At 43.1% G+C, this 19137-nt stretch overlaps 1 protein-coding gene across 1 annotated transcript in view; it reads left to right on the forward strand.

Annotated features, from left to right (window-relative positions):
• CDKL1 (cyclin dependent kinase like 1) overlaps nucleotides 1-19137 on the forward strand; it is a 37758-nt gene extending 18621 nt beyond the window's left edge. Inside the window, exons 6-9 of the mRNA XM_032775714.1 lie at nucleotides 7053-7135; nucleotides 9708-9764; nucleotides 10054-10206; nucleotides 18046-19137. Coding sequence (XP_032631605.1) covers nucleotides 7053-7135; nucleotides 9708-9764; nucleotides 10054-10206; nucleotides 18046-18153 — 401 coding nt within the window. The 3' untranslated portion in view covers nucleotides 18154-19137. The remainder of the gene's footprint in view (nucleotides 1-7052; nucleotides 7136-9707; nucleotides 9765-10053; nucleotides 10207-18045) is intronic.

The raw sequence follows: 19137 nt of genomic DNA on the forward strand, positions 1-19137 counted from the left end.
ATTATCAGTTCAGAGCCCAGATCAGACGACTCCTCCCGTTGTGTTGCTGTATTTCACATTAATGCAATGGTTACTGGTTTGTTTTGAGTCACAGCAGGAAATGTTATATCGGAGTACAGCGCAGTAATCACTGTGCAAACACTCTTAGAAGTCCCAAGCTTTGGCAGTAAATTGCACTTGAGGGTCCCAAGCGAACAGCAGCAATGCGTATGCAAATAAAGAGAATGTAAATAATTTTTCAGCTGTCTAGCTCTGCCTTGATCACGACGGGCCTGATCCCCACAACTCCCTCTGGAACGAATGGGAGCATGGGTGACCCTCAGAAGAAGAAGAATGTTACTAGGGTCCCTTGTATTCCTGTTGACTTCAGTGGCAGTGAGGTTTACCCAGCATTCCTTGGGAATGGACCCTGTCCCCATGTGTGCGTTTGCAAGAACATACCGTCAAGGTAGCAGGTGTTGCCCAGGTGCTCCTGCAGTCTCTCTCTAGGATTTACGTTGATCACCCAATTGCTAAGTCATTTTAGGACACTTCCATGGACTGGGGATATGGAGGTGGTGGTGGTTTTTAATTAATTAAGTGACTAGTGGAAAAACTGGAAGAAAGCCAATTCTGACTCAAAAAGAACAGGAGTACTTGTGGCACCTTAGAGACTAACACATTCATCTGAGCATAAGTTTTCGTGGGCTACACAGCCCACTTCACTGGATGCATAGAATGGAACATATAGTAAGAAGATATATACACATACAGAGAACATGAAAAGGTGGAAGTTTCCCTACCAACTCTAAGAGGCTAATTAAGTAAGATGAGCTATTATCAGCAGGAGAGAAAAAACTTTTGTAGTGATAATCAAGATGGCCTATTTCAGACAGTTTGACAAGAAGGTGTGAGGATACTTAACATGGGGAAATAGATTCAATGTGTGTAATGGCTCAGCCATTCCCAGTCTCTATTCAAGCCTAAATTGATGGTATCTAGTTTGCATATTAATTCAAGTTCAGCAGTTTCTCTTTGGAGTCCGTTTTTTAAGCTTTTCTGTTGCAAAATTGCCACCTTTAAGTCTGTTACTGAGTGATCAGAGAGGTTGCAGTGTTCTCCTACTGTTTTTTGAACATTATGGTTCCTGATGTCTGATTTGTGTCCATTTATTCTTGTGCGTAGAGACTGTCCAGTTTGGCCAATGTACATGGCAGAGGGGCATTGCTGGCACATGATGGCATATATCACATGTGCAGGTGAACGAGCCCCTGATGGCGTGGCTGATGTGATTCGGTCCTATGATGGTGTCACTTGAACAGATATTGTGATAAAGTTCCTCCTCTACCTTGGTGGGTCCTGCGCTTATTGGCGGATTTTGCTAGCCTCAGAGATCTTCCTATGTTGGATCAGGAGTTGGTAGATTTGGGGGGGAACCTGGGCCCACCCTCTGTCCCAGGTTCCAGCCCAGGGCCCTGTTGACTGCTGCTGTCTAGAGTGCCTTCTGGAACAGCTACACAACAGCTACGACTCCCTGGGCTACTTCCCCATGGCCTCCTCCCAACACCTTCTTTGTCCTCACCACAGGACTTTTCTCCTGATGTCTGCTAACTCTTGTCTCAGTCCTCCAGCAGCACACCCTCTCACTCCCAGCTCCTTATGCACATCTCACTAACTGGAGTGAGAGCCTTTTTATACCAGGTGTCCTGATTAGCCTTAATTAATTTTAGGTGTCCTGAATAGCCTTAATTAATTCTAGAAAGTTCCTGAGTATTCTGGAATTGTCCCTGTTATCTTACCCAGGGAAAAGGGACCTGCTTAACCTGGAGCTAATGTATCTACCTTCGACCACTTTCTTGTAGCCATCTGGCCTGACCCTGTCACAATATGTGGACAGAGTTGGCATCGGGCTTTGTTGCAAGGATAGGTTCCTGGGTCAGTGTTTTTGTTATGTGGTGTGTGGTTGCTAGTGCGTATTTGCTTGAGGTTGGGGGCTGTCTGTAAGTGAGGACTGGTCTGTCACCCAAGATCTGTGAGAGAAGAGATCATCTTTCAGGATAGGTTGTAGATCTTTGATGCACTAGAGAGGTTTTAGTTGGGGGCTGAAGGTGATGGCTAGTGGCATTCTGTTATTTTCTTTGTTGGGCCTGTCCGATAGTAGGTGGCTTCTGGGTGTACTCTTCTGGCTATGTCAATCTGTTTTTTTACTTCAGATGGTGGGTATTGTAGTTTTAAGAACACTTGATAGAGATCTTGTAGGCATTTGTCTCTGTCTGAGGGACTGGAGCAAATGCAGGTGTATCTTAGAGCTTGGCTGTAGACAATGGATTGTATGTTGTGTTCTGGATGGAAGTTGGAGGCATGTACATAAGCATAGCGGTCAGTAGGTTTCCGGTATAGGGTGGTATTTATGTGATCATAGCTTATTACACAGTAGTGTCAAGGAAATGGACTACTTGTGTGGACTGATCCAGGCTGATGGTGGGATGGAAATTGTTGAAATCATGGTGGAATTCCTCAAGGGCTTCTTTTCCATGGGTCCAGATGATGATGATGTCATCAATGTAGCGCAAGTAGAGTAGGGGTGTTGGGGGACGAGAGCTAAGGAAGCGTTATTCTAAGTCAACCATAAAAATGTTGGCATACTGTGGGGCCATGCGGGTACCCATAGCAGTGCTGCTGACTTGAAGGCATATATTGTCCCCAAATGTGAAATAGTTGTGGGTGAGGACAAAGTCACAAAGCTCAGCCTCCAGGTTTGCCGTGACGTTATCGGGGATACTGTTCCTGATAGCTCGTAGTCCATCTTTATGTGGAATGTTGGTGTAGAGGGCTTCAACATCCTGCGTGGAGCCTGCTGCAGGATCTGCCCCTTAGAGTGCGATGTTCAGTTAGCTACGTGGTCCCGTTTTGGGGACAGGAACAGTGCTGTGCGATTTATGTAAATGACTAGTGCTGCAGCCTGCAGGGAGCGCTTCACTAGCCATCGGCAGAACCCTATTTTCGGGCGAAACTTGGGCCTGACTTGGAACGTGTAGAGCTGAGAATTTCACTATCTGTTCCCAAACAGGAATAAAAAGGTGAAATGAGGCAGATTATTTATTGTGAATTATTTGCTTAAGGCCTTATGTCCCTCTCTCCTTGCTAGTCTCTTGGACTTCCAAGGACCCCTCACACTGCTATTCCCCCAAGTTTAGAACAGGCCTCATGCCACTGTATCTTGTCTTGTCTAGCGCCCCTGGGAAGACTCCCTTTATTCTGGTCCACGTAGATTTGTAAGCGTGCCCATCGCCATGGTATCTGAGCACCATGGACCTGATTGAGAGTCCACGGGGAGGATTTCCTTTGGTGGTGGGGCAGGGCAGGGGTGAAACCCCTTGACTGCCCTGCTAAAATGCTGGCTGGCTAAGCCCTGCTTTCAGGCAGAGAGGCCAGGGGCAGAGGTACAAAGCAGCCAGCAGGGAGCCCAGCTGCAAGCCCTAAGGAGGGCTGGCTCACTGCAATAGACTGAGCTAAGCAGCGACAGCTGGGCTGAAGGCTGGGAGGGCTATAAAAGCCTTGAACAAAACTCAGTCAGGAGGCTAGCCTGGGAGGGGACAGGAGGCTACAGCTCTATTTCCTCACCACAGGAAGGGCACCTCAAGGGCCAAGAGACCCTGGAAAGGGGATAACTGTGGGGGATAAAGGGGACTGTATAGTAAAATAAAGCACAAGGGTGAAACATCAGAAAAAGGTGTAGGAACTCTTATTTTACCAGCTTCAGCACAGGGCACAGGGTGAGAAGGCTGAAACCTGTGCAGACCCTGTGACAAGTGAGTGTTGCTGCAGTTTGATGTGAGCCATAGTTATTTTGGTGTCTGTTCCCTGGACCCCCCCCTGCTCTCCCCTTGAGCTGCATCTGCAGTAGCCCTAACCTTTGCCATCCTTCCAATTCTTTATTTTATCCAGGGAAAGCCTTTTTTTATAGAAGCCTTTTAAAATTTATATTTTTTTTTAAAAAAAACGTATTCCTTCTGCACTACAAATTTTCTGGAAAATGTGAATCTCTCCCTTCTTTTCATCATCCTGTCTGGACTGCATGAAGATCTGAAACAGCTACAGTATTTCCCAGCAGCCGTGGCAAGCTCTGTGCCTCTGTGTAAGGACTAATTGGACTTGGCTAATTACAGTTAGGAGAAGTCTCAGTAAAACGTAGTTTTTAGAGGGGTCAGAATATCCAGAGGAAGACACTGCAGGCAGTGGATGATTGAGATTCTCCCAGCTGTCGATTGTTTAGCGACAAAGGCATCGTTAGTCTGGTTTGGATTTAGAATTGGGGCTTTTACTAGATCAGAGTGTGTCATGGGGGGAACCTAAAACTTTTAGGTGGGAATTAACCAGCTCTTACTGCTTTTGTTTCACATCGGTGAGTAATCGATAGAGTGGATTCTCAGCTCCAGGCGAAAACAAATCTGCTTTTTCATATGTGATTCTTGGATAGCTCAAGATTCATATTTTCTTACTGAGTAACTTAGAAAATCATGTAAAAGTCCATTCATTCCTTTTATAGATAAAATATGTGTTATCCAATATAGGTGAAACCAATCATAGTCGTGGTTTGATTGCTACGGTCTCTGGAACGCTCCCCCTTAAGCTTTAGGAAAGTTACAATGTATTGTAAGAATGGGCTTTTGGCTGGGAAAGATTTTCCTTTTGGTCTGGGCTATGGAAAGAAGACAGGGTAAGGAATTATTTGCAGTGAGAGCTACTTGATCAAAGCTATGTTCTCACGGTGGTTTCACTACTACGTTAACCCTGGGTTAGTGATTTGATTTGAACGTCATCAATACCAGCTGCTCTTTCATAAGCACAAGTGCTGCAGACAGGATTTATGAAACTTCCTTGGGGACAGTGTGGCCTTAACATGTGCCTATTACTGCATTTCAGCCCATTCTTGCCCAATGACTGTCTGCTCAAGGCTATTCAAGAGGAAGTTTATAAATATAAAATCAAATTTGAATAAGAGTGTGACCGTCTTCCCTAGCCTGTCCCCCTTCCAATGTTCACAAAGGAAGGGCCTATTGTCAGGAACAGCATGAGCAAAGCTCCTGTCTTTGAAAGTGTTGAAACACAGCATTAATCTGAGCACTGGGCTGGCATAACCTTTCTAGCCCCTGTTGTGAACAAAGCATGTCCTACGCCAACGCTGCAGTAAAGCCCAAAACAAACAGTAGCTCTCGCCAGTCATTCATTACAGCAGTGGACTGTTCCATCTGCTTAGATTTGAGCAGGGGAGCTACTTGTTGATTTGTTTTCTTAATAAATGTATATGCAGCACCTCCAGTGTCCCCTTGTGTTAGAGTGCCCCGTACACCGTAATCCCATCGGGATTGCACGGTTTGGCTTTCGAGTCCTGCAGCCTGATCTCACAGCTGTTCATGCAGCACCCTCTAGCTCTCACACTTGGACACACATCTATGTTTATAGTCAACCAACCAAAGAATTGTCCAATACTACCAGGCCAGTGATACCAGTATTGGTGTTATACCAATAAAAAACTAGCAGGATCTTATTAAAGGGGACAAGACATTTGTCACATTTATTGTAAATACCATAATAAAATAAAAGATAACAGCAAACAACGTTGTTTAGCTACTTATTCCTATATATCCATTCACACAATCATTCATACAAGTTCTGGATGGATATTATAGTTACCAGCCTAAAGTTGCTTGTGACAGAATACTGGCCAGGTACCCTGTACACAAGAGTGGAGCCGAGTCCGGGTCAGGTGCACCTGATGCTCCTGGAGGCTGGCAGCAGAACCATAGACTCAAAGTCCTCAGTCTTCAGAGTCCAGCTTTATAGGGATTTTTCCCTATGTTAGTTCATGGGAGTTGCTTCATTCTGCTGTTGTTAAATTAATCAGCAGGTGGCTGGCTCCATGTTGGCAGCAGAATGTTACCCAAAGTCTCTTATCTCACCCTTCTTTTTTACAGGCTTTTAGTTTGGATTCAAAGTCTATAGGTCTTGCTGTGTCACACTGCCTTTGGGTTTGGATTGATCACCCGTCAATTGCAGGCGTGACTTTCAGCTTTGAACCTGGCTTTGATCTTCCTTCTGTTGTTCTTTTGTCCTTTTCTTTTTAGGGTGGATGCTTTTTACTTTGTTTCACTGTTGTCTAGGTCTTCAGCCGTTGGTAGTTGAATTTCACCTTATCAGGACAGGCTGGGGCTGGAGGTTGATTTTATCATCCATACATGCCTCATTCACACATCTAAACTAACTAATAAGATTACAGCAGGGTTTGCAAAAATGAAGGTTGGAGGAAGCTTTTACAAGATGGAGTGAGTGTTTTAAAATGGGGTTTGAATTACAATATGGCAAGTGTAGTGAATGGTGAACAGAAGTTACGTTAATAAAGTGAACAATTAAAAACAATTTCATTTATCAGTTCTACATTGGTGCTGAGTTGGAACAGTTTTATTTTCGTGAAAAGTGGACATGCCTTTGCTCTTACACGGTATGCTCCTTGCTGCCGTAGTGAGGTGTCTTTTAGGCTGTGGTGGGACTTACAATTTGCCAACATGATGTAAATTGCCAAACAGTGAAGGAAAACTAAACGGGTGTTAATATTGAGAAATAAATATTAGAAATATAACCATTGCGTGATTGTTGCTATGCACAAAGCATGGAAATTCAGACCATGGTGGTAGCAGTGGAGATTGAAGTTGGATCTCCTGCTCCAAAAGCACAGGCTCCTATTACTTCTGCTACAAGAGAATCTCCATTAACTATTAGCAGTATAGGGCCAAGGACACACAGCTGAACAGTTCTGATTCCATCTAGTAGAGTAGCATGAACAAGCCAATTTATTGCAACACAGTGATCGTTTTAAAATGATCAGGACTTTTAATCAGTGACGTCAAAATGATTAGTTTTTGTAAGTGAATATTGTATTAGTTCTCTTGATGCCAGAATATCTATTTAAAAATCTCTAGTGGAGTTTCAGCCTTGCTACAGGATAAGATTGTAAGACATGGGCTAGTAAAACATCTATTTCACCTGACTTGGCTTTTTATTTTTGATTAAAGGGGATCTTATTCCCAGGCATCAGCAAGTATTCAGCACTAATCAGTTCTTCAGTGGGGTGCAAATTCCAGATCCAGAGAACAAGGTAAGCGTGCCCTACAAACTTACTTGAGTCTAATGCTAATCAGCAATTTGTATGCTATGCAAATGAGATGGTTGTGTTCTGGATAGAGAAGTGTTCTTGCTTTTATGCCCCAGGAGAGTCTAGTTAGGTTGTTGTTCACAGAGCTGCGTGTATGGCTATAATTAAGCGATAACTGACTGAGATTCAGGGCATTTCCTAGGGATTAATGACCTGATAGAAGGAACCGCTGGCCTGTGGTACAGCTAAAAGCCATTCATCCTGGCCAGTTGGTATTCCGCATGAAAAGCGCTACACCGTGGTGGTCATTGCTGTTGGACACAGCAAACGCCAAACGCAGACACATCGTAGGCCCCGATCCTGCAGAAACTGAGGCACTTACTTCTCTTTAAGCATGCAAGTAGTGCCATTCAACTCCTGAGCATGACTGTTTGTAGGAGAGGTCAGCGTGGGCTTAATTTTTAAGCCTGACCGGACCCAAGTCCACCCAACATGGGCCCAAGAGGGCCAAATCATTGTCTAACCCAGCTCTGGCTCTTCCCCCAAACTTGAGTCAGTGTTGTTGCCACATCCTGCCCATGGGGTTGGCAGCACCTCTAGCTGTGTGCCCCGCTCCTACCAGCCACTGCGCTGTGTGAGCATTACCAAGCAAGAGGTGCCCCAACTCCTTGACACGCTCACCCTGCCAAGTGTGCAGTATGGTGAGGTGGCGGCGGCTGGTGGGAGCAGGGTATGCAGCTGCTACTCTGCCAACCCCACGGGCAGGAGGAGGGAAGCCGACCTGGCCCAAGCCCAAGAGGGTCAGGTTGTTTTCTGAAACCCGAACCCAACCTGGTGCTTGCAGTCGGGTCCCATCAGGGTTGGGTTGGGTTGGATTGCAGAACTCTACTTTGTAGGGTCAGGCCAACAGAAACCAGAGATGGAAAAGCCCCTGTTACCAGCTCTGCTTGTCTCCCTCTCTGCTTGTTTGGGATCATTCCCTGTGGTATGTACTTGAAAGTCTGTCCAGTCCAGTGTTAAATGACCCAAAGAAGCCTTGTGCCGTATCCACTGGGAGACTTTACCTCAGTCATGGCTTGTTTGGTTTAATCTGATCAGTTAAAACTTTCCTTTGATCATTTTTATCCTCTCACCCTTAATCTGACTCACTCAGACCTCTAAACAGTTCCTCTTCTTGGTGTTTACTTGCATCTGATACTTGCATCGGGTTATTTTATTCCACCTTAGTTATTGTTGTATGATCAATATGTGTGTAATGACTTTAATATTTCCTCATGGCTTAACCCTCACAGACTTTTGTTATTTTGTTGTTCCTTGTCTTTAATCCTCTATAAAATTCCTTTTGGTTTATCTCACCCTGGATATACTGGATTCAGATCACCATGAGCCATGATTGCAGAAAAATGTGGGTGCCGGGACCAAACAGAACAATAAACAAATCATTATTCAATCACTGAAAGCAGCAGAGAATCCTGTGGCACCTTATAGACTAACAGAGGTTTTGGAGCGTGAGCTTTCGTGGGTGAATACCCACTTCGTCAGACGCAGGTAGTGGAAATTTCCAGGGGCAGGTATATATATGCTAGCAAGCAAGCTAGAGATAACGAGGTTAGTTCAGTCAGGGAGGGTGAGGCCCTGTTCTAGCAGTAGAGGTGTGAAAACCAAGGGAGGAGAAACTGGTTCTGTAATTGGCAAGCCATTCACAGTCTTTGTTAAGAACAGGGCCTCACCCTCCCTGACTGAACTAACCTCGTTATCTCTAGCTTGCTTGCTAGCATATATATACCTGCCCCTGGAAATTTCCACTACCTGCGTCTGACGAAGTGGGTATTCACCCACGAAAGCTCACGCTCCAAAACCTCTGTTAGTCTATAAGGTGCCACAGGATTCTCTGCTGCTTTCACAGATCCAGACTAACACGGCTACCCCTCTGATATTCAATCACTGTATGTTCATTCAGTAACTGTGTACTCAAGTAGCTTTAAAATGCTGTTGATTGTGAAATAGGCTGAGTTGGAAGTGAAAAGAGATGATGAATGCATCACGTGTAGGGCCCTACCAAATTCATGGCCATAAAAAATGCATTACAGGCCATGAAATCTGGTCTCCCTTCAGGGCTGGGTGGCCGGAGAGGGGCAGCTGCTGACTAAGGGCCCGCCTCCGCAGGCAGCAATGCAAAAGTAAGGGTAACAATACCACACTATGCCGTCCTTACTTCTGCGCTGCTGCTGGTGGCGGCTCTGCCTTCAGAGCTGGGCTCCCGGGGCCAGCTGCTGCCTCTCCAGCTATCCAGCTCTGAAGGCAGCGCCATCACCACTAGCAGCGTAGAAGTAAGGTTAGCAGTGATGACCCCCCAACTCCTTTTTGGGTCAGGACCCCTACAGTTACAACACTGTGAAATTTCAGATTTAAATAGCTGAAATCATGACATTTATGATTTTTAAAATCCTATGACCATGAAATGGACCATGGATTTGTTAAGGTCCTAATCATGGGGTGTGGAAAGCATGTTCGTGATAACATCCTGATAATTGAAACAGTTACTAATAGAAATATACTTTTTTTTTTCCCCCAGGAGCCACTAGAATTGAAATTCCCTAACACTTCATATACAGCGCTAGGACTAATGAAGGTAAGCGAAGCACTGTGTGTGGCGAAGTACAGAGTTCACACTTGAACTCTATGTAGGTTATCCAAGAGAAGGATAATTCACTATTAGTCACCTGCGTGTGTGACATGGCTTGGGGAATTCTTTGTTGACTCTTAACCTGGAAAACCCAGACTCCAAGGATTCATTTAAAAAAACCCAAAGCCCACAGATGTTCATTAAAACCAGCTGCTTTTAACATCTGTAATGTTTTAATGCCACAGAACACAAAAAGACTACCTGTGTCATCCTTAGCTGTATGACGTTTTCCTAGGGCTGCCTTCATATGGACCCCGCTGAGAGGCTCACATGTGAACAGTTACTGCAATATCCATACTTTGACAGCATGAGAGAAGCAGACTTGGGAAGAGAGCATGAAAAAGTCGCTCGGAAACCAACCCGGACAACTCGAAAGCACATGCCAGGGGTAAGACTTATTTCATAGTGTTCAATGTCCTATAGCCTCGTGTAGGAGCCTGTTTGCCTTTTGTAGCTTCCCGCAGGTGGAGTTAGGGTGACTAGACAGCAAATGTGAAAAATCGGGACAGGGGGTGGGGAGTAATAGGCGCATATATAAGAAAAATACCTAAAAATCAGGACTGTCCCTATAAAATCGGGACATCTGGTCACTTTAGGTGGAGTTGGAATTCTTACACCTGCAGTTTTTGGGGAGATAAGGATCCCCAGATCAGACCAGCAGTGGGCTGCAGAAATGGGTGGCTGACTTGTAACCCAAGAAGACAATTAACTGCCTTGCTAACAAGCCAGCCCAATGCAATCTAAACTTTAGGCCAAATCTTCATTGAGACACTGGGGGTGAACAGGAGACAAGTCAGTTAGAAATGAAGATGCCTGACAGAAGCTGTCATGATTAGTTATTAGATTCGGACTCACTCATGCTCTCTTGCTTCTGTAGGCTACACTCTTTGCACAAGCCAGGGCTTCTTGCATCCCTCCCCCACAAGCTCCTGTGTGCCACCCTCCCACCCCCCTCTATTTCAGGGACTCCCTGAAACTATTCCCGCCTCTTGAACAGAGTCTCTCTGCCCTCCCAACCATCATACTCATTTCTTTTCTTTCTGCCTGGGAGATAAGTCATTCACGGTGTCAGCATTTTAAACTGTACTGGGAGGACAGGCAGAGCTGCGATGGGGATGGTGGTAATGCTGGTAGGTGTAAGAGCTGCCATCAGCTGGGCTCTTCACTCTATAGACAACTGCAGAGATGATTGAAACTCCTGGCTCTACTAACCAGGTGCCGAGCTCTGTGTCCACCCCTCCTTCCCTTTCCTTTTTCCAGTTTCTGATTTTTACCAGAATCACTACTGTTCTGCCCCTTGGTGCCTAGACCATTCATTGACATTTTGGAATTTGTCAGATGTGGCATTCAAAAGGTCTTGCAATAGATGCACACAAAGAGAGAAATGCCGTCACGCCAAATGTCAGGATCTTTGCTTCACTTGGTCAATAAAATTGCACACCCTGAATAAGTTTTGATGTACCAAATTCAGCCACCTCTCTGCTTGGCAAGACAGGGTGCCATGAACACATCACCCAGGGGTTCTGATCTCTACCCTGACTTCCTGTTGAAACACAGTCCAGCCCAAAGTCTCTAAAATTGATGCTCTCAGTCCTCCAAGGATTTGCACTAGCCATCTGTGAGTTCATCTTTCCTTCTGACCTTCCACAACAGCTGTATTCCACTGGAACACTGAAACTGCCATACTGGGTCATGCCAATGGTCCACCTGGCCCAGTAGCCTGTCTTCCAACAGTGGCCAATGCCAGATGATCCAGAAGGAATGAATGGAACAGGGCAATCATAGAATAATTCCCTGTCATCCACTTCCAGCTTCTGGCAGTCAGAGGCGAGGGACACTCAGAGCATGGGGTTGCATCTCTGACTATTTTGGCTAATAGCCATTGATAGACTGATCCTTCATTTATGTATCTAACTCTCTTTTGAACTCCATTATTGTTTTGGCCTTCACAACATCCCCTGGCAACTAGTTTCACAGGTTGACTGTGAATTGTGTGAAGTACCTGCTTTTGTTTGTTTTTAACTATTCATTTCATTAGGTGACACCTGATTCTTGTGTTAAGGAAGTTTATTTACTCCTTCACATATTTACTTTTACTACACTAGTCATGATTTTATAGACCTCTGTCATATGCCCCCTTAGTCACCTCTTTTCCAAGCTGAAAAGTCCCAGTCTTTTTCATCTCTCCTCATATCGAAGCTGTTCCACACCTTTAAATATTTTTGTTGCCCTTCTCTGTATCGCTTTCATTTGTACTGTATCTTTTTTGAGATGGGGCAACCAGAGCTCCATGCGATATTCAAGGTGTGGATGTGCCATGGATTTATACCCTGACATTATGATATTTTCTGTTTTGTTACCTATTCCTTTCCTTATGGTGCCTAACATTCTAGTCGCTTTTTTGACTGTCGCTGCCCAATGAGCAGATATTTTCAGAGAACGATTCACAATGACTTCAAGATCTTTCTTGAGTGGTTACGGCTAACTTAGATCCCATCATTTTGTATGTATAGTTGGAATTATTTTTTCTAATGTGCATTATTTTGCATTTATCAACAATTTGTTGCCCAGTCACCCAGTTTTGTGAGATCCCGTTGTAACTATTCAGTCTTCTTTGGAATTAATCATCTTGATTATTTTTGTATAGTCTGGAAATTTTTCTTCCTCACTGCTTACCACTTTTTCAGATCATTTGTGAATACATTGAACAGCATTGGTCTCAGTACAGATCCCTGGGGGATACCCCTGTTTACCTCTCTCTATTCTGAGAGCTGACCATTTATTCCAACCCTTTATTTCCTGTCTTTTAACCAGTCACGGATCCATAATAGGACTTTAATTCTTATCCCATGACTTGCTTAATTTGTTTAAATCTATACCCCACATTAAGAAACACCGTAAAAGAACTAAAAGAGAGCCACCGTGGCTTAACAACCATGTAAAAGAAGCAGTGAAAGATAAAAAGACTTCCTTTAAAAAGTGGAAGTCAAATCCTAGTGAGGCAAATAGAAATGAGCATGAACACTGCCAAACTAAGTGCAAGAGTGTAATAAGAAAAGCCAAAGAGGAGTCTGAAGAATGGCTAGCCAAAAACTCCAAAAGGTAATAACAAAATGTTTTTTAAGTACATCAGAAGCAGGATGCCTGCTAAACAACCAGTGGGGCCCCTTGACAATCGAAATACAAAAGGAGCTTAAAGACAATAAAGTCATTGCGAGAAACTAAATGGATTCTTTGCTTCAGTCTTCACAGCTGAGGAGTTAGGGGAGATTCCCAAATCTGAGCCGGGCTTTTGTAGGTGACAAATCTGAGGAACTGTCACAGACTGAAGTGTCACTGAGAGGTTTTTGGAATTAATTGATAAACTCAACACTAACAAGTCACCGGGACAGATGGCATTCTCCAAGAGTTTCCTGAAAAGAACTCAAATGTGGAGTGGAGGAATATTAACTAAGGTTTGTAACCTGTCCTTTAAATCGGCTTCTGTACCAATGACTGAAAATAGCTAATGTAATGCCAATATTTAAAAAGGGCTCTAGAGTTAATCCTGGCAATTAAGACCGGTAAGTCTAATGTGGAACTGGGCAAATAGTCGAACAATAGTTAAGAATAAAATTGTCAGAACATAGAAAAAACATAAACTGTTCAGCATAGTCAACGTGGTTTCTGTAAACGGACCAATTAGTAACACAAAGTATTAGAGTTCTTTGAAGGGGTCAACAAACATGTGGACAAGGGGAACAGTGGACGTAGTGTACTTAGATTTCCGAAAGCCTTTGACAAGGTCCTCACCAAAAGCTGTTACATAAATTATGCTGTAATAGGATACAAAAGGAAGGTCCTTTCAAGATTGAGACACTAGTTAAAAGACAGGGAACAAACGGTAGGAATTAATGGTAAATTCCAGAATGGAGAGGGGTAAACTAGTGGTGTTCCCCAAGGTCAGTCCTCGGACTCAATCCTATTCAACTTATTCATAAATGATCTGAGAAAAGGGGTTAAACAGTGAGGCGGCAAAGTTTGGCAGATGATACCTAAACTGCTCAAGATATTTAAGACCAAAGCTTCAAACTTCAAAAAGAATCTCACAAACCTAAGTGATTGAGCAACAAAATGGCAAATGAAATTTCATGTGGCTAAATGTAAAGTAATGCCACACTGGAAAAAATAACCCCAACTATACCTATCAAATGATGGGGGCTAATTTAGGCTAAAGAGTCAGAAAAAGATCTTAGAGTCATCGTGGGTAGTGTCTCTGAAGATGTCCATGCAAAACAACAAACAGGAAATTTAGGAAAAAAATATTAAAAAAGGGGATAGAGAATAAGACGAGAAATATTATATGCCCTTAAAAAATCAGACTGGTACGACCCATCATCTCCGAATATGGTCGACGGTAGATGGTCTCCTACATCTGCAGCAGAAAGATATACGGCACTAGAGAAATATAGGTTCAGATAGTAGAAGGGCCAACTAAAAATGATTAAGGGTTTGAGAGAGGGTCCCATTGAGGAAAGTATTAAAGAGGGCTAAGGACTTTTCATCTCGGAAAAGAGGAGCCTGGAGGGGATATGAATAGAGGTATATAAAATTCATGAGTGATGGTGGAGAAAGTGGAATTACGTGAAAAGTTATTTACTATCCCATAACACAGAATAGGGCCACCAATGAAATTCATAGGCAGCCAGGTTTACACAACAATCAAAAGGAAGTTCTTCACAGCAGCGCACAGTCAACCTGTGGAACCCTACCTGCGGAGTGTGAAGGCGGGGACTATAACAGCAAGTTAAAAAGAGAACTGGATAAATTCATGGTGGTTAAGTCCATAAATGGCTATTAGCCAGGATGGGTAAAGAATGGTGTCCCTAGCCTCTGTTTGTCAGAGGATGGAGATTAATGGCAGGAGAGAGAACACTTGATCACAGCCTGTTAGGTTCATTCCCTCTGGGGCACCTGGCATTGGCCACTGTCGGTAGACAGGATACTGGGCTAGATGGACCTTTGTTCTGACCTGGTACGGCCGTTCTTATGCTCTTATTTGGTGAGGGACCTTCTTAAAGTCCAAACACAGTATATCCACTGGATCACTCTTGTGGACTTGTTTGTTGACTCCTTCAAAGAATTCTAGTAGATTGGTGAAGCATGATTTCCCTTTACAAAGCCGTGTTGACTCTTCCCCCAACAAATCATGTTCATCTATGTGTCTGATTGTTTTGTTCTTTACTACAGTTTCAACCCATTTGTCTGGTACTAAAGTCAGGCTCACTGGCCTGTAATTGGCAGGATCACCTCTGGAGCATTTTTTAAAAATTGGTGTCATATTCACTATCCTCCAGTCCTTTGGTACAGAATCTGATTTAAGTGATAGGTTATATACCACTCTTAGTGGTTCTTCAATTTCATATTTGAGTCCTTCAGAATTCGTGGGTGAATACCATCTAGTCCTGGTGACTTATTACTAGGGCTGTCAATTAATCACAGTTAACTCGTGATTAACTAAAACTTTTTTTATCATGATTCATTGCAGTTTTTATTGCACTGTTAAACAGAATACCCATTGAAATGTTTTGCATATTTTGGATGTTTGTCTACATTTTCATATATAGTGTATTCTGTGTTGTAATTGAAATCAAAGTGTGTATTTTTTATTACAAATATTTGCACAGTATAAATGCTAACGTAGTATTTTTCAATTCACCTCATACAAGTACTGTAGTGCAGTCTTTGTTGTGAAAGTGCAACTTACAATGTAGATTTTTCTGTTTCATAACTGCGCTCAGTAACAAAACAACAAACTTTAAAGCCTACAAGTCCACTCAGTCCTACTTCTTGTTAAGTCAATCGCTAAGAAAAACAACTTTGTTTACATTTACAAGAGATAATGTTGCCCTCTCCTTATTTACAATGTCACCAGAAAGTGAGAACAGGCATTTGCATGGCACTTTTGTAGCCAGCATTACAAGGTATTTACATGCCAGATATACTAAACATTCGTATGTCCTTCATGCTTTGGCCACCATTCCAGAGGACATGCTTCCATGGTGATGACACTCGTTTAAAAAAAATAATGCATTAATTAAATTTGTGACTGAACTCCAAGGGGGGAGAATAGCATGTCTCCTCCTCTGTTTTACTCGCATTCTGCCATGTATTTCACGTTATAGCGGCCTCAGATGACTACCCAGCACAGGTTGTTCATTTTAAAAACACTTTCAATGCAAATTTGACAAAATCCAAAGAAGGTACCAATGTGACATTTCTAAAAGATAGTTACAGCACTCGACCCAAGGTTTAAGAATCTGAAGTGCCTTCCAAAATCTGAGAGGGACAAGGTGTGGAGCATGCGTTCAGAAGTCTTAAAAGAGCAACACTCTGATGCAGAAACTATAGAACCCAAACCACCAAAAAAGAAAATCAACCTTCTGCTGGTGGCATCTGACTCAGATCATGAAAATGAACATGCCTTGGTCCATACTGCTTTGGATTGTTATCAAGCAGAACCTATAATCAGCATGGATGCATGTCTCCTGGAATGGGGTTGAAGCATGAAGGGACATATGAATCTTCAGCACATCTGGCACAAAAATATCTTTAGATGCCAGTGTTGCAGTGCACGACTCACCCCGTCAGCGCCTCTTGCTGGTCGTCTCGGGAATTAGCTCTTCCAGCCTCTGGAGCACCCTCTGCAGGCCAGTGTCCCGCTGCCACTGGCTCCCACGTCCCTCCCAGGACCCAGTCCATTTGTCTTTGGGGTGCTGCCCCCGGGCAATACCCCTGCAGTCTCAGGGTCTCCACACCCAGGGGAACCCCCAACCCTCTATCCTCACCTTCCTCAGTCATGGGCTACTGCCAGTCACCATCTAGTCCCTGCTCGCTGGGGCAGACTGCAGTGTAAAAGCCACTCCTCATAGGCAAGGGGGGGGTTCGACCTGTTGCCTCTGCCGACCTATTTTGGGCTGCCCTCTGCAACCCCAGTACCCAGCTGGCCTTACCCTAGGCCAGCAGCCTTGGAGGTTTCCAAGCCAGAGCTCCCCCAGCACCTCTTGCTTTCCCCAGCCTTGCTCCACCTTAAGTACACTTCCCAGCAGCCAGGCCCTTCTCCCTCTAAAGGCAGAGAGAGAGTCTCTGTGCCAGCTCCTGGTTCACTGGCCTTTTATAGGGCCAGCTGTGGCCTGACTGGGGCATGGCCCAGCTGCGGCTGCTTCCCCAATCAGCCTAGTAGCTGCTTTCTCCCAACCACAGCCCTCCCCAGGGCTGCTTTTAACCCCTGTTCCTCAGGAGTGGGGCAGCCACTCCACTACAGTCAGCTACAACGGTGCCACGAGAACACCTGTTCTCACTTTCGGTGACATAGTAAACAAGAAGTGGGTAGCATTATCTCCTGCAAATGTAAACAAACTTGTTTGAGCGATTGGCTGAACAAGAAGTAGGACTGATTGGACCTGAAGGCTTTAAAATTTTACATTGTTTTATTTTTGAATGCAGTTTTTTTGAACATAATTCTACATTTGTAAGTTCAACTTTCATGATAAAGAGTCCTACGGTACTTGTATTAGGTGACTTGAAAAATACAATTTCTTTTGTTTTTTTACTGTGCAAATATTTGTAATCAAAAATAAAGTGAGCACCGTACACTTTGTATTCCGTGTTGTAAATGAAATCAATATATTTGAAAACATAGAAAACATCCAAAAATATTTACATAAATGGTATTCTATTATTAACAGTGTGATTAATTGCAATTAATTTTTTGAATCACTTGACAGCCCTACTTATTACTTTTTATCTGTTTGTTCCAAAACCTCCTCTACTGACACTTCAATCTGGGATTCCTCAGATTTGTCACCTCAAAAAGAATGGCTCAGATGTGAGAATTTCCCTCAGATCTGCTGAAGTTAAGACCAATGGAAACAAATTCATGGATCAAATCAACTCCTCTGCCTTTTGTCATGTGATTGACTGATAACACTAGTCTTTTACTGCCTGTCAAATAAATTATTTGCCCAAGATAAATGGGTTGAGTAAAATTTTGAAGAGCTGTTCCAAGGAAAGTTGTATAATCACATGAACAAATGCATATCTTCTCTGGGTCGCTAAATGTGCAAAGTGCATAGCTGTTTTATGTAGTACAAATGTTTTTGAATGGCTTACAGTATCGTTTAGAAAATGAAATGCATAAAATTACTTCAAATTCCTATGAAAGTATAAACTGTGATTTCTGCTTTAGTTACAGCACCTGCCTCAGTTAACCAGCAGTAGCATTTTACCAGCTTTGGATAACAAGAAGTACTATGGCAACACAAGAAAATTAAACTACCATTTCCCCAACATCTAACAAGATGGCAAGTCACTACTAATAGAGCTATTTATTGTTCAAAGTGCAAGCCTTCAACAATTTCTAAAAGGAAGACTTAAGGTGAAAAACTAAATTAATGTAAATTTTACGATAGACACATACGTGATCTCTGAAGTTAGTTTGTGATGGGTTACCAATGGAAGGAAACCTCTGCATAGAGAGCTCAGAGCTGCATGCTAATCAGTATTCTATGTATAAAGGAAAATACAAGTGTTTTGTTTTTGTTTTGTGATTATATTGTGGTTCAGTGTTACTAAGAGCCACTGCTTACAGCATGTGACTTTAATAACCCATGTTGAGTGCCTGTATTCAAGACTTTGCTGTAAAGTCACAAAGCATGCCAAATAAATTTTGTTTCAGAAAGTCCCATTGAGTCAAAGCATTAAAAATAATGAAAAAATATACTATACATTACACAACACTAGATAGCTGAAACACCTCTGCATATGCATAATTTTATTCACATGAGCAGGCCCAACAGTGGGACTTTCTAGCTGAGTAAAGTTACTTGTGTAAGTTAGTAAGAATAGGGTTGGAGACCGTTCAGCTAATTGCAGCATTTACTCAATTGGCTGAACATGGTAAAATATATTTTTAAAATGCAAATAAGATGTTAGGAACATTAGAAAAGTCTAAGGTAAATGTAATGGAATGCCCAACAGACTACAGCATTGTCACTGATGGTGGGGACAATAAAATAGATACATACTCTTTTAGTAAAACATTGCTGTTGCTTTAGAATATGTTTTTAGGTTTCCACTGCCTTTCTCTTTCTGGCATTACCAAGAAATTTCACTTGTTATTTGGTCAATACCAGAAACTGCTCACCTGTAGTTTATAATACTAGAAAGGAATGAGCAGGAAGGCCTCCTCAATATCTATACTAGGATAAATCTAATTTCTTTGTATAATCTCAGGATGTAATACTTTATTGGTTTTGAATAAAAATTAATGTAGCTCACC

Source organism: Chelonoidis abingdonii, chromosome 4 (assembly GCF_003597395.2).
Source record: "Chelonoidis abingdonii isolate Lonesome George chromosome 4, CheloAbing_2.0, whole genome shotgun sequence".
NCBI lineage: Eukaryota > Metazoa > Chordata > Testudines > Testudinidae > Chelonoidis > Chelonoidis abingdonii.